The sequence below is a fragment of the Chenopodium album genome, chromosome 2, assembly GCF_948465745.1.
Source record: "Chenopodium album chromosome 2, dcCheAlbu1.1, whole genome shotgun sequence".
NCBI classification, from domain to species: domain Eukaryota; kingdom Viridiplantae; phylum Streptophyta; class Magnoliopsida; order Caryophyllales; family Amaranthaceae; genus Chenopodium; species Chenopodium album.
This window is the reverse complement of record NC_137835.1, coordinates 84,301,240-84,316,007: the sequence shown is the minus strand read 5'-3', so window position 1 is coordinate 84,316,007 and position 14,768 is coordinate 84,301,240. Positions and strand designations below refer to the sequence as shown.

The 14,768-nt window shown below is 36.9% G+C and overlaps 2 protein-coding genes, 1 long non-coding RNA gene and 1 pseudogene across 3 annotated transcripts; 3 read left to right on the top strand and 1 right to left on the bottom strand.

Moving 5' to 3' along the window:
* Positions 1-1,879: 1,879 nt before the first annotated feature.
* LOC145591313 (CDT1-like protein a, chloroplastic) lies at positions 1,880-5,089 on the top strand. Its single transcript, XM_081647740.1, has 7 exons — positions 1,880-2,293; positions 3,093-3,212; positions 3,327-3,561; positions 3,660-4,247; positions 4,331-4,532; positions 4,625-4,715; positions 4,842-5,089. Exons 1-7 carry the CDS (start codon positions 1,965-1,967, stop codon positions 4,897-4,899), a joined length of 1,623 nt encoding a protein of 540 aa, XP_081503866.1. The 5' UTR covers positions 1,880-1,964; the 3' UTR covers positions 4,900-5,089.
* A 1,789-nt stretch (positions 5,090-6,878) lies between these two features.
* On the top strand, positions 6,879-8,758 carry LOC145591291 (pentatricopeptide repeat-containing protein At1g33350 pseudogene; annotated as a pseudogene).
* Positions 8,759-8,784: 26 nt separating this feature from the next.
* Positions 8,785-11,484, bottom strand: LOC145591300 (WAT1-related protein At1g43650-like). Its single transcript, XM_081647722.1, has 7 exons — positions 11,151-11,484; positions 10,956-11,018; positions 10,693-10,809; positions 10,321-10,549; positions 9,680-9,841; positions 9,419-9,570; positions 8,785-9,338 (listed from the first exon to the last, which is right to left on the bottom strand). The coding sequence occupies exons 1-7, from the start codon at positions 11,354-11,356 to the stop codon at positions 9,164-9,166; spliced, it is 1,104 nt and encodes a 367-aa protein (XP_081503848.1). The 5' UTR covers positions 11,357-11,484; the 3' UTR covers positions 8,785-9,163.
* Positions 11,485-11,748: 264 nt separating this feature from the next.
* LOC145591305 (uncharacterized) lies at positions 11,749-13,258 on the top strand. Its single transcript, XR_014102290.1, has 3 exons — positions 11,749-12,178; positions 12,852-12,976; positions 13,052-13,258. It is a non-coding gene; the product is annotated as an uncharacterized LOC145591305 (long non-coding RNA).
* The last annotated feature ends 1,510 nt before the right edge of the window (positions 13,259-14,768 follow it).

Sequence of the window (14,768 nt, the reverse complement as noted above, 5' to 3'; positions counted from 1 at the left end):
TAGACATAATACAATTTTTATATAAATAGATAACAAGAAAAGTTTTATAGAGGTAATTTAATTACATGCAATCACTAATAATTGATTTTAGTCAATTAAAATGTGATTCTTTACTAACAAAGAGTAGATAATTTTTATTTGAATTGGGTTACTTTTACACTTATTGGGGTAACTTTTATTCATTTCAGGGGTAACTTTTAATCATTTTATGTTATCTTTATAATGGATGTACAATAATTATTGTACACCCGATTTTTTAAAAATTTTGTGTTGTGCAATTTATTCAAAGCATTGCTCTGTGATTTTACAATTGATCGTGATGGATTAGCAACTTTAATATTATCACTAAACATAGATATATTAAGACTTAGGGTGAGTTTATCCCCAAACCCGGACCCAAACTTCAGACTCTGCCACATCAGCTTTCCACTAACTTTAAAATACTTTTATATTATTCAGATTCATACGAGACTTTCTCCAAATTTACACATTATCCCAAGACTCACTCCAAACTCATTTAATCCTTTTCAAAATATTTTTATTTTTTATAAAATATCTTTTTTTATTTTTTAAAAAATTATTGTAAACTTTTGGTTGGTGAGGTGGCTAATTTTCATTGGCCTTGCAAAGTCTTGACATGGGTTTGGATTTTCCAAACTCCATGTAAGACTCACATGAGTCTTAGATGAGTTTATTGCAAAGATCTTGAGTAAGACTCATGTTGAGACTTTGCTCAAGACTTGCAATAAACTTACCCTTAGCTTGTGACTCAAACTCGTTGTTTAACACTTGGATTTGCAAAGTCAATTTACCGCTCAATTCTCTTTTTAGAAAACATAAGACTATTTTTAATATCTCAATCCTCGTTGCCAATCAATCCATGAACATAACAAATCAAGTAAGCACATTCATTCATCACTTCTACACACATCCACTCATAAAGCTTGCATAAATGCTAAATTTTCAATTGGACCATACATTTACTACTACAAATATCTTAGGCCAATTGTAGACCTCATATTATAGCCATGACTATGGCTCTAAATGCTTTATATCTATCAAAATTATCAATACAAATTGTTAAATTATGCATACCTAAGTGATCTCGAATTACAACTCACCATCTACAAGCCTCGGAGCTCATTTGACCATACCATCTAAGTTTAGAGCATAACATCCACTTGGGAGCTAATATTATATTACAATTAAATAATTTTTTTTAAAAAATGGAGAAGAAGGCGGCTCATTTGAGGGGGGGACATAATATCACTAATTATTACTGTAAGATGAAAAGGCACGTATGGTTTAATCATACTCCATACCTTATCAATCTATTATAGACACTACAAGTGATATAATCTTGTTTAATAGATTGATAATTGCACTTGTATTATAGTTGTATATCTCAATTTGATTAACCAGGTCACCTTATATCATAAAAATCACGAATTAACGAGTATAATAACATATTTTCAGTTTTATTGTAAAAAAAAAAAAATCTGTCCCTTTTAGGTTAAGTTATTTGGAATTTGGAACTCCTTTCTTCCAAGTGGTTTTTAAAAAAATTTCAATCAAAAAACAAATATACAACATTACAATTTGGACTAACATGGCAATTGGGCAGGTGGACATTATCCATTAGCTCATCACACAATCAAACCATCAAAAGCCCATAAATATCAACTAATGGATAATGTCCATAATATCCAAATTTTCAGCCCACTAAAATTTGGGCTAGGGCACACAACACAAGCCCATAAAAAAGCCCACAAAACTCCCCGCGAAAATAAGCTTACATTGGCGGTAAAACTCGTTCCCGCCATAAAACCCTACTCCCCTCTTCTCCCTCTTATACCCCCCAATCTCCCTCCATTTTTTCCCACTCATTCTCACTCTTTCTCTCTCCTCATTCTCCCTCCTCAAATCCCTCAATTTTCTTCAATTTCTTGCTTCTTAGTTCATCAATGGAGTCCTCTGAACAGCCATTGATGATCCCCTTCAAGTCAAAGAAGCCATTACTCGCTACTCCAAACAAGAAGAGTATCATTACCTCGAAAACTGACGGTCCCGCTATCGCTACCCCGGAACGAGCTAATCCGAAGCCGGTTACTCGGATCCGTAATCAGAAGTTCGCGCTATCGGTTTCCGAGGTTCGAAGAACCGCTCTTCAGCTGCAGAAATCTAACAATGTTGGGTCGGATCTTAGTAAGGTGGTGCCGGAGAAGGTGGTCGGAAGTGGAATTGGTCAGAAATCTAAGGGATCCCAGAAATCTCCTGCATCTTTGCCCCAAAAGTATGGATTGATTAAATTTTTGAGCTATTTTTTAATTGATTTGACCTTTTTTTTTAAAAAAAAAAAAAATTCAAATTTTGTTTGTTTGTTGTGTTTGGTGGATTTGATGTATGTTTTATGTGGAATGTTTTGATTTTCTAGCTATTTTTTATGTTGGTTTGAGATCCTTTGAATCTGGCATTTCGAATTTGCGGAAACTAGGGTTTATAAAATTGTGCACTAATTGTGTTAATGTAGTATGATATTCTTTGATTTCTGGTTGTTTATTACCCTAAATCGTGGAAATGTTGGTGTGGTTGACTTCAATTTATGTGAATCGTCGAGGCTGATTGATGTTTCGTGAATTCGTGAATGCTGTTATAAATCTGGAAAAAAATTAGGGTTTAATCTTATTAAGTGAATTGCATTTTTGAGGTGTTTGTAAAACCCTGGAGTAATTGAAAGGTATCTATGAGGTTTACTTGATGTTAACTAGATTTTCATTGTGTCTTGACATCCTGTATGCTCTATGTGTATGAATCTAAAATTTGCCGATTTCGCGGCAAATTGAAAGCTGAATTAGTGAAATGTAGTTCATTCTTCTGATATTTTGGAATCAGTGATTGGTAGTTTGGAATTTGTAAAAGTTTTTATGCTAATCTACATTGTCAGCATGTTATTGTAAATTTGGGTTGATTGAGGTGATAGTATCTTATTAACTTATTAAGTTACAATATTAATGAGTTGTAATACAAGATAATGAAGATTGTTTGTGTTGATTAATTAGTGTTGTACTAATCCTATACTGATTTAATGATAGGTATGAGATCCTATGTGAGTTTTTCAATTCAATGGTTGGTTCAATTCGGCTACTCCGGTTGAGAAGACAGCAACCAACCTTTACTAAGCTTGCTAAGAGTATCGAGTCATTGACAGACAGGTAATTGCTTTAGAAGTATTTGGCATGACCTTTTTATTTTATTTAACCTGGTTGATTTGTTGTACTTCAATTCATGTATCTAAAATTGCATTGGACCTTTCTTATTTGTCATAGGAGGTTCACACTACATCATTTGGCCCAATTGAAGCACATAATGCCAGAGGTTATTGTGGCGAAGAAACTCCGTGTTCAAGATGATGAAACAAAATGTATGATGGAGGATCTTCTTTTGTCTCTAGAGGTGGTTGCTTTGGAAACTGACAAGAATGCAAAAGGTGGTAGTGGGTTTTCGCAATTGAAAGATATCTTTCGATCACGAATGCTTGATTATTACAAATCTCATCATGAGGTATTAAATGGGTGTTTCTTTAATCTTTTAATTGGAGGCTGCTGGACTATGAATTGATGCACTTACTGAATTTTGAATTGGCTTTTGTTCACTATCAGGATGAGGAAGATGTTCCTGAGGGAGAATTACCACATCTATTCCATCAGCCAAAGCAGGAACCTGTGCAAAACGTGATTAAAACCCCTGCACCATTGGTTGCATTACTTACCGGTCCCTCATTTAAGAGGCGGTTCTCATCTAGGCCTCTTGGTACTCCAGTTCTGGAATTCATGGCTGATAAGCCATCATCCAGCTTGTCTGAAACCGGAACCAAGGAATCCTCATCTGCTGAGGCTAATGATGGGGATTCCAACACTGTAGTTGAAGCTGATGCAGCAACTTTTGATGCTGCTTCAACACCTGCCAAACATGCTTCAATATCTATGAAATTTGCTTCAACACCTGCAGAGCTTGCTTCAACTCCTGCAAGGCTGATGGCAGCCACACCTTCAATACGCCCTCCAAAACGTACTCTTATGACCCCAGATCATGATACTAGTGAATTACCCAACAAATCAGCTAAGCGTAGGTCCTTGAACTTTGATGAAAGCAGTGTTGATATTGATGAGAGTATTGCTCCTACACAAGGCTCCAATCTTTCCAAGGATGATGTCCTGGATATACTTCCGGAAGGCCTTTTACAGTCGGTAAGTGGAGCTTTACCTTTGTGAAATTTGTTTGTGTTGCATATCTGAAGGAGGTTTTAACTGAGAAGAACTCCATTTTGCAGTTGATGGAGAAAGAACAGAAAATCTTAGAAGAGAACAACCCAATCCTCTTACAAGCAAAGAGGCGGCAACAGTTGATGGCGGGTGTACCTAAGCTCTTTGACATGATTCTCCTCTTATTCAAGTCTATCAACCGATCAGTTGTCACAAAAGAGGAGCTTATTTACAAATTAATTGCTGGTCATTTGGATGTAGTTGATAGAAGTAAGGATTTGCTTCTACTCTGGTCAATTTATAACTGGTCATTCATATATTGCTGCTGTTCTCACTGTAAATGTTTCTGTTCTTTTTTGCAGCCGAGGTTGAAGAACAACTTAAGTTGCTACAAGAAGTTGCACCAGAATACATATCTGAGCAGCTGAGCCTCAGTGGGGATACTCTTCTACGGTAAATTTCCTTCAAGGCCTTTTCTATGATGCTGTTTCGCATTACACAAATGAATATACTCCTTATAGGCTTATATTAACTGTTTTGCTAGTGTTTGCTGATGTTTATTTTTTGTGGTCTTTGCAGCCTCAACAAATCTTCATGTCATGAATCACTACGTACCAAGCTGTTCGAAGCAAAATGAGATTAGAAGGCTTCCATAATTGAAAACGTAAATGAGCTTTATTAGATTTTTGTAAGTTAATCCAGTAGAAAAGCAAGTGGATGAACCAATTGAGGCTTCAGCCATGCTGCATTTTGTACATGTGTAGTGTAATAGTGATTGATCTCTTAGCCTAATTTAGTGATTTGTATAGAGATTTTCCAATATATTATGACGGAATCCATTGATTATATGTGTCAAGCTCTTCAAATTTCTGTTAAGTTTGAATGCTTTGTCTTTTAACAAAAATTCTTCATCAAACTCGTTTTCTTAGACAGTCAGGAAACAACGGCTAAATCAGTAATAATTGAAAAGAAACCTCCTTCAACTGCCTGCTACCTTTAGCACTAGCCAAACATTGCAGCTTCATGCCTTGAACTTGGAAGAGGTCTGCGACAGTTGGGGACTTAATGGGTTATGGACACAACTACGAGTATATAGAAACCTTGTCAAAAGGTTAGCTAGCATGTAACAAAAATTTTAGGTCCTAATTGCAAAAGGAAATGATAATTGAAGGGAAACCTCCTAAAGTCTTAGCAGTTAGTACCCTATAAGGCTATAACCTCTAAAATGCTTGATACTATGAACAACACTTTTCCTTACACTATGATATTGGAAGTCACATTGTGGGAGGTTTTCACCCGTGTTCTTATCGGTATCTTCACGTTCAATTTTTGAAAGTGTCATAGATGTTTGCAACCGATCACTTTTGTTAAGGCAAATTTGAAGGCTATAATACATGAAATCGGAGTAATTTAGGAGGTGTTTGGACCCGGTGCGAGAATTTCACAAAACACTACGAGATGCATCCTATGGTCATATAATATTGTTTCAACCCATATATGACCATTATTCGGCTACATAAATGCTCCGTGAAAACTTATAGCCAATACAAGAGACGTATACGAAAACGGATAAATTGGATGTTTAAAGGCGAATTGGATGATTCCACCCACCCAATTGGACTCCCAGAGGCTATTAGGGTCCACTATAAACATCTCGGCAATTTTTATTTTCGGGCCAAAAAAACCAAAATTTTCCAAAATTGAAGGCTATTATCCACGTTTTTTGAGCAATTTTAGAGGTTTCGGGACCTAGTGTCGAAAAGTTTTGAGATACTTGGGGATATATCTTGGGGTTATATAATGCCGTTTGGAACCATATATGATCATTATATGTTGTCATAAATGTCCGTGGTAGGCTTGGGTTAATGAAATCGGTGCAAGTTGTAAATGGGTAAGTTGACCATTTAAAGACATTTTGGATGGTTTTACCCACTCAAATAGACTCTCGAGATGTATTAGAGTCCATATTAAGCATATCGACAATTTTTGTTTCTGGGTCAGAAAAATTAGAAAATTGCCCAAAATTGAAGACTATAATACACGATTTCGAGTCAATTTTTGAGACTTTTTCAAAAAAAAAAAAAAAAAAAGAACTGAATGTGTGGGGGTGAGTCTTGGATCATATAAGGTGGTTTAAAACCATAAGCACCGATAAATATGTGTATAAGTACCAAAAATGAGTTTTGATTATTTTGAAATTCACCCGAGATTAGTTTACAAAAGTGCAATAAGAACAACACTTTCTCTCTACTTATCATATCGAGTAACTTTTGTTGAAAGTAACTACTATCACCTCGGGCTAAAGATGGTGCTGGGTCGGGGCCCAAAGCCCGACACAGCCCATTATGAAAAAGGCATGGCACACACGAAAAAAGCACAGCATGGCACATTACTTGTGTATGGGATAGTGGGGGCTTTTATTTGGAAGAAGCACGATAAGACACGGCACGAATGGGCCTAACACGACACGGCTCGAAACTCGTGGGTTGAGTTATGGGCCAAGCCTAACCCCTAAGCAAATAGGCCAAACAGGCTGACATAAGGAACGACCCGACACGGTCCACAGCTATGTTTACCTCGGGCACATCCTTTCCCGCAATCCCGCTCAATCATTATGCTAGTAAGAATATGGTCACCCTCTCCAACACCTCCAACCTGACTGAAACTGTAGTAGCCATACTCGAAAAGTGCAAAACTCTAAACCATCTCAAACAACTCCAATCCTCTCTCATCACTCTTGGTCATGCGCAAGCTCAGTTCTTCGTCTTCAGACTCCTTCGTTTCTGCACCCTTCATCTTTCCGACCTTCATTACGCTCGTTTGATCTTTGATCATGTCAATTCGCCCAATGTTTACCTCTACAGTGCAATTATCAATGCTTATGCAGCTAAATCCAATCATTTTGCAGTTCTTAGCTTGTATAAGAACATGGTTGATAAGGGTCGTCCTCGACCTAACCATTTTGTTTACCCCAGTACTCTGAAATCAAGTTCTGAAGTTTTTGATTCTTATGGATTGAAAATGGTGCATACCCAGATTGTAAAAACAGGTTTTGGATCAAACCCTATTGTTCAAACTGCACTTGTGGATTCTTATACTAGGTTTTGTTCTGATTTTGGGACTGCACGCCAACTGTTTGATGAAATGTCTGAGAGAAATGTTGTATCTTGGACTGCTATGATATCTGGTTATGCTAGATTGGGGGAGATGGGGAATGCGATTATTCTGTTTGATGAAATGCCTGAAAGGGATGTTCCTTCTTGGAATGCTATAATTGCTGGGTGCACACAGAATGGGTTGTTTCCGGAGGCGATTTCGTACCTTAGAAGAATGTTGGCTTCATGTGGGATGAAGCTTAGACCGAATGAAGTTACTTTGGCTTGTGCTCTTTCTGCTTGCGGTCAAACGGGTATGCTTCAGCTTGGGAAGGAAACACATGGCTATATTTGTAGAAAGGGTGTTGGTGGTGATTCTTATATCTCGAATGCATTGATTGATATGTATGGAAAATGTGGTTGCTTGAAGGAAGCTAGACTTGTTTTTGACACTACACCTGATAAAAGTTTGACATCTTGGAATTCAATGATCAATTCTTATGCACTTCATGGGCAAAGTAGGAGTGCACTTGATGTTTTTGAGGAAATGATGCAAACTGGGAACGATGTGAGGCCTGATGAAATTACTTTTATTGGTCTGTTGAATGCTTGTACTCATGGAGGTTTGGTTGAGAGAGGATATTACTATTTTGGCTTAATGACCGAAGTCTATGGTATTGAGCCTCAAATTGAGCACTATGGGTGTGTAGTCGATCTTCTTGGTCGAGCAGGTAGGTTTGAAGAAGTTATGGACATTATCAGTGGCATGAAGGTCAAAGCTGATGAGGTTATCTGGGGTTCCCTGCTCAATGGGTGTAAAATTCATGGCAATTCACATTTAGCGGAGTTTGCAATCAGAAAGTTGATTGAGATTGATCCTAATAATGGTGGCTACATGTCAATGTTAGCAAATTTATATGTGGGATTGGCTAAGTGGGATGAGGTCCGTGGAGTGAGGAAGATGTTGAAGGAGCAGGACGCACAAAAGATCCCTGGTTGCAGCTGGATTGAGGTTAACTGCAGAATCCACCAGTTTCATTCCGCTGATAAAACACATCCCAGAGCAGAAGAGATATACAGCATACTGGAAAGTCTTTTTGATTTTATTAACCAAGGATTACTAGATCATGTGACGTAGAAAGCAATATAGCGACTTTCATAACCTGAATCTTTATTGATAATATACAGAGGTGGAATGTGAATAAGAGAGTAGAAACTAGAAAGTACTTATTCCGTAGTCTAATGGTCCAACCTTCCTGATGAATTGGGTTGAAGTGTCAATTTATAATGCAGAATAATCTGCATGCTTTTAATGACATAGAAATTATCATAATGTTGTCATAGGTTCCTTCAACATATATTCCTGATTTCATCCTCCTTTATTTTGTCAAACTCATCTCTCAAAAACTAAAATGTGGAAGAAAGATTAGTCAATTTTGTCTCTTAATCACCTGCAATATGTAAACATTCTGATGTACTTTGCTAAATGTGGGATGGTCAGACATCTTGGTATCTTATGTATTAATTCTTGCTCTTGTCATGATATCTCAATACAAAATCCGCTATCATGTTTATTTCTAACTCTCTATACTTGCCGTGATATCTGTTTTTCTAGCGTATATTGCTGTAATGTTGTTTGCATGAGCCGGAGAATTGCCTTTTTCTTTTATCTTTTTGTCTGCACTCCTGTTGCTGTTTTATAGCTTCTGGAATGAACATTTTGGTGCAAAGCTTGATCCATATGCTACTGTCTTTTTCAGTAAGTTGACGAGAGTGTCAATATTTTTTCTTCCTTGCAGGTTTCATCTAGTGATCCAGTTGCTCTTTTTCTGGCACTGTCACTATTTGCATCTTTGGTTCAGTCTGCTTGGTGGCAGACAAGGATGGTTGCTTCTTAGTTGAGACTCTGATTTCTTGGTCTTTTGCTTTTCCCCATAGCAACAGATACAGACCTATGATGATTGTAACTCCTCCTATGATGCTGAACAACCAGTCATAATTTAGGACGTCTAATATATTCCTCATAGTAAGCACAAAGAGGATTTTAGTAATTTCGCTTACCTGCCCGTGTATAGTTTTTCACCAACAATGAAATATGCGAAAATCACCACTAATAGTGTTTGTAAGGGACAAAACATAGTTACAAACACAGGACCTTTTTCTTTCGAAGACCATACGATCATGATGAAGTTTAAAGCAGAGGAAACCACTCCCTGCAATTTATCACCAATAACTGTTTATTATGTCTTCCAGCTAATGGGAAGAGGGGGGAGGGATTTGGTGAAAGTGTATTTTACTCTGTTATTCCCAGATTCAACTTACCCCAAACAGAATAGTGGCTATGTCTATGAAGGAATGCCTGACCCATGCAGCTGGTTGATGTCGAACTGCCAAGGAAGTGAAAGCAGCAGATTGTAATGCTCCTATAAAGTTTGCCCATGTGGCTAATGACAGTGGTGCTGGATATCTCTTCAAAGTGAATCCCTGCAAGGATCAACATCATATTAACAGTATGTTTTTTTGCTTGAAAACTCTTCCGTTTAAGTTTTCTTTTCTAAATGCCAAATTACTGCTAGTACAAGTATTTTCCTATTCCAAATGAGTGGTTTGTACAAGCTCAAACTAGTAATTCCATTTTTAAAAATCAATCTGGTACTTGTATTTATGATGTAATATTTTGGCTCATGCTAGCACTTATAAATAAGTCATTAGGATGTGAGTTTACTAATAGACTAATAGCCCTATTACTCTCACATGCATTGTTGCCTTTGTTGGATACAAAGTGTTTCTTATGCAATTGAAACATTGATGTCCTTGAGATAATTCTAGACTGAAACTCATTGTATCTTCCTTTTCTCATTTGTTTTTGAAAGCTTCTTGAACACATATGTATGCTAGGAACTTCTTTGAACATGTACGTGGTTGCATTGTGCTGTTAAAAATTTGGCTAGGGATTGAGATACCTGCATTGTGAACCATATTGACCAGGATATGCAACTTGCTAGTGAAAGTATTGGACCTTTTATCCAATTTTTGTGGAACTCGCTTTTCATCAGGTGTATTGGAGGTTCATACAGGCGTCTGATTGCTGGTCCTCTGTATAATGCTATGACCATGACCCCAGCTAATGATATTAAAGTTCCAGTTGCTTTTGCTAGTCCTCGACGTTTTCTCAAGTTTAGAGTCTCCAGCCTGCATATGATTTTGGAAATACCACAAAGGTTAGTTTTTTTAACTGCAATTACATGCTTAAATCATTTTACATTAGAAGGTAAGATCTGTGTTGCATTAATCTGCTAAAGGACATAGCTGTTACAACAGAAACTTGATATCACCTGAATATTACTGCTAGTATAAATGTCAAAGTAGGAATCGTGTTTACTGTTGCTGACAGAAATGCTGGTGAAGTGTATTGTAGACTTGCAAAGTACATGTTTATTGTTAATCCCACTCTGGTATCAGTGGGGAAAAAAAAACTTTCAGATCTCTTTTTTACAAAGATGCAGTAATACAAACTGTAACTTTTACAAAGATGCAAAAATGAATCAGGAACTTTCAACTTTAGAATTGAACATATTAGAAGTCAGTAGTGACGTACCCAAGTAGAGAATAGAGAAAGATTTCCATGAACATGCTGAGTGTCATCTTTGGCCTTGTTTTCCTGCACCCAGGGATCATAGTGACAATGCTCAGAATGTCAGAATTAATAACAAAAGAAGATTCAAATCATTGTCAGTTTTTCCCCCTTTTTTAATAGAGGGGCGGGGGGAGGGATTTGTAGACTTGTATGCACCTTTCAAGGAAATAGGCAAACGGAAAGACTGCAATACAACCTACTATGTGGCGGTAGGTGACATAAACATGAGGATTCATCCCATGGTTGAAAGCAGCTTCTGTTATGAAATATAGAAAGGCCGAGGCCAACTGAACTAAAACCATGAATATGTGTGGCCTGAGCCTTCTGCAAGTGACCCTCATGCTAATAGAATCAATAACCATGACTTTGTATTATTGAATGCTCTTCTTCCTCTTAATAAGCATAGCCTATAGCCAATGATGTCTTTAACTTTTATAATGGACGTTTTAAAAGCTGTTCGATTCTCTTGGCATATTGTACGTATCATGTTCTTGACCCATTCATGGCCGTGCTTTCTAATTTGCACACAAATGAGAGTAAAAGAAATAATATAATTCCAAAAGGAGAAATATTCTGTGTGTCCCTGCCCCGCCCCCTTCTTTGCATACCCAGGATATGTTATTTTATCAATATTCCCATGTTTTCATGTACAGAAATTCTGTAAATATATTTGATTGAAAATATAAATGGACTTTATCTTGTCTGATTGAAGTTCTTGAGCATTAGGTGCACTTGCAGGGAAATAAGTGGAATATTCAGTGGGCGGAAGGGAGCAAATGGTGGAAATGACACAGGAAAAGTAAGAAAATGCTACACTGAAGCTTCGTTTATTTTTTTTCATTTATTTATTTTATCTGGCTCTAACAGTGCAATCCACTAGATCTCTTGCTTCTTGATTTTTTGAAATCTATTTTTTGCTAATTATAGCCCTTAATGAGCATTAAGTTTATGTCCTTTATTTAGAAAGTTAGGAAAAGCCACGCGTTTGAGTGTTACTGAACTGTTTTGTAATTCTACTACTAACATTTTGTTTTGTTTTTTTTTTTTTTGTCTCCTTGAGCTATCTCTAGTTGAGTGATCACTCGAGCTCGTTGGTTAAAAATTCCAGGGGAGGTTTCGCTCACTTAAGCGAGATTCTGCATAATCATATGGCATTGCCCTGCGTTTCCACTTTCTTATCTGAGGTACTTTAAATAATCTGAGGTAATCTAATCAGGTTTATTAGAATTCTAGAAGCACTGTCTATAGCATAAGCTTGTTTCTGTTCTCCTAGGAATAGTCAGGACTCTTGGCTGTGGCAGCTGCTGATATAACATTTGCACTGGTTAATCAAGAAGTCATCTCACAAAGTAAAGTAGGAATGGCACAGTGCGCTTGTCTACACGTAGGTAGCAGCTGGAATATGATTTTGAACTGTTTTATTAAACGTGGTCTAATGAAGACGGTCTACTGAAGTAGACGAACCTACTTGATTCTACCTATAGCAATCTCAAGAAAGTGAAGATCACGTCTCTATTTAATAAGCTGAAATTTATCTTTTCTAAACTTAGAATTCTTTGAGTCTTGGTAAAGAATAACATTCATATGCTTTATGCTAACTAGTACTATTTTAGCACATTAAGATGCTTATTCTCCAAACTTCATAGTGGACCATGTTGGTTATTCTTAGTGCCCAACTCTCTTTTCACTTTTGGTGTCCCTGTTTAGACTTCTGGGGACTGTATGAAACCTGTGTACTTGTGACCATGACATAGATCAAATCTGATGCGAGCACATGTGGCCGCTTAAAACAGTTGCTGCGCTGTTGTTCCTTTTTCGTGTTAGCTTACAGATTCCAATTTGTGATCTTACATGCAGATATGCGAGAATAATGGCTGATGCTGTGTTTATAACAAGTATCCTTATCGGCCTTATGGTTCTTTGATTCTTGCACATGCCTCCTTTACACAGATGGAGGCGTCGAAACCTTGGATCATGAAAGGGTAGTTATGTGTTCAATCTACTTAGGGTGTCCTTTTGGTTCTGGTTCTGAATGCTGGAATTTTTTTGTGTAACAGAAGTTGAGGGTGACACTTTGGGTCCCAGAGCAAATATGGTGCATTGGTTACCAATCTTACCTTTTCTAGGTATCTAAGTTTTGCTGGCTACCGTTATTTCTCAATGGATGGGTGGTTTAGTTTTGATTATTTGGGAGATTGAAAATTATGAAATTTAAGATTGTTCGCATATATACCAAATTTTCTAATCTTGTTTATCGATGTCACCTTGTGTACTTGTATATGATTAATTTACGATTAGTATGCCATTGCCCATTATCTGGCGTGCTATATAAAGAGTTGTTTCAGCATGAAATGAAAAGGATAATACTCTTTTGACGAGTTTTGAGCTGTGTTTAAGAACATTAGCTCCGAAATGATAAATTGTCCTCAAACGGGCATGATCAATTAAGTGGTCAACCAAATGTTAAAAATAACCAGGAAACTTCTTACAGAGATCGTGGTTAACTGGTTAGCATGAGAGGACACAACACGACATGACTAGCAAAGTAGCCCCTGGCTAGCCAACTTCTACATTGTCTAATTAATCTTTTAATTAACTAACAAAGCCGCGCTAAAAGGATCATGCGGTTGATCAGGCTCCAAGCCTACAACCACGGGAAATTGGGTCAATTGCAAGCCCAATGTTAATGGATGATATAACACCGTTTAGGAAGCCCATATATTTATAAATGGATACTGTTTTACATGGCTTTGCCACATCATCAACAATAAAAATTTGCTTTTATAAAGTTTAAACTTAAGACCAACTATTTGATCAACCCTTAAACTGGTAAAATTAGCATTAACGCCTTAAACTATAGTACCTTAAACATTAATTAAAAAAAGGTAAAATTGGCATTAACACCTTAAACTATAGTTCGGGTGCACCCAATACCCCGAACCCGAACTTTGAGTTATAGTACTTATAGAAATAGATAACATACTATCAACTACGGATTGATGTGCACTAATTATCCTTTAATTACCATAAATATCTCAATCTAATTGCCAAAATATACTCATTAATGACATGCGTTGCACTCCAATTTACTAGTTGGTGATGTGTCAACTATTAGTCAAAATTTAGAATGTTTAATGCACCCAAGCTATAGTAATAGGTGTTGAGGCCAATTTTACGAAGGTAGTCTAGATAGCAATTAAAATAAATGTGAGTTAAATATATACGGAGTAAATTTAGGTTTGCATGTGGACTGCACTTTGTACGTACTTACGGCTTTGCATATAAACATGGTGGCCACGATATCATAAGCATCTCAATCTTTAGCATAATATCTAGCATTTCAGATGAATGGTCTATAATTTTCATGTGAATTAATGCACTTTAACTTACGGCTTCTATCAAACAACTATTGCTCTTACGTACGTATTTTCTCTAAATGTTAAAAGCTTAACCATGAAACCATTTCATATACGTAGTCAGGGCCGGCTAAGGGCCTGTGCAACCAGACCCTTAGCACAGGGCCCCGAATCGTTAAGGGCCCATTTATACATGGAGCCCAACCCTAAGTGAAAAAAAAAAAAAAATTTGCCGCGGCTCAATCAAGCGTGAATTAATTTTCTCAACTGCTATTTGTCGCTCCCATTTTACCAGGTAACGCTCCTTTTTTTTCTTGAAATTACCACTATGCCCTTTATGCAATATGGGTTATAAAAATGAACTTGTTCCCCATTTGGACACCATACATGAAACGGTACCCTTACTTCACGACATTGT

What these genes read in the sequence shown, in the direction of transcription:
- LOC145591313 (XM_081647740.1), top strand. Translation starts at nt 1,965, where the DNA reads ATGGAGTCCTCTGAACAGCCATTGATGATCCCCTTCAAGTCAAAGAAG. An exon ending in ATCGAGTCATTGACAGACAG is followed by an intron (nt 3,213 to 3,326) that starts GTAATTGCTTTA and finishes TATTTGTCATAG; the next exon opens with GAGGTTCACACTACATCATT. An exon ending in ATTACAAATCTCATCATGAG is followed by an intron (nt 3,562 to 3,659) that starts GTATTAAATGGG and finishes GTTCACTATCAG; the next exon opens with GATGAGGAAGATGTTCCTGA.
- LOC145591300 (XM_081647722.1), bottom strand. Translation starts at nt 11,356, where the DNA reads ATGGTTATTGATTCTATTAGCATGAGGGTCACTTGCAGAAGGCTCAGG. An exon ending in TTTGCCTATTTCCTTGAAAG is followed by an intron (nt 11,019 to 11,150) that starts GTGCATACAAGT and finishes CCCTGGGTGCAG; the next exon opens with GAAAACAAGGCCAAAGATGA. An exon ending in TAGCCACTATTCTGTTTGGG is followed by an intron (nt 9,571 to 9,679) that starts GTAAGTTGAATC and finishes GATAAATTGCAG; the next exon opens with GGAGTGGTTTCCTCTGCTTT.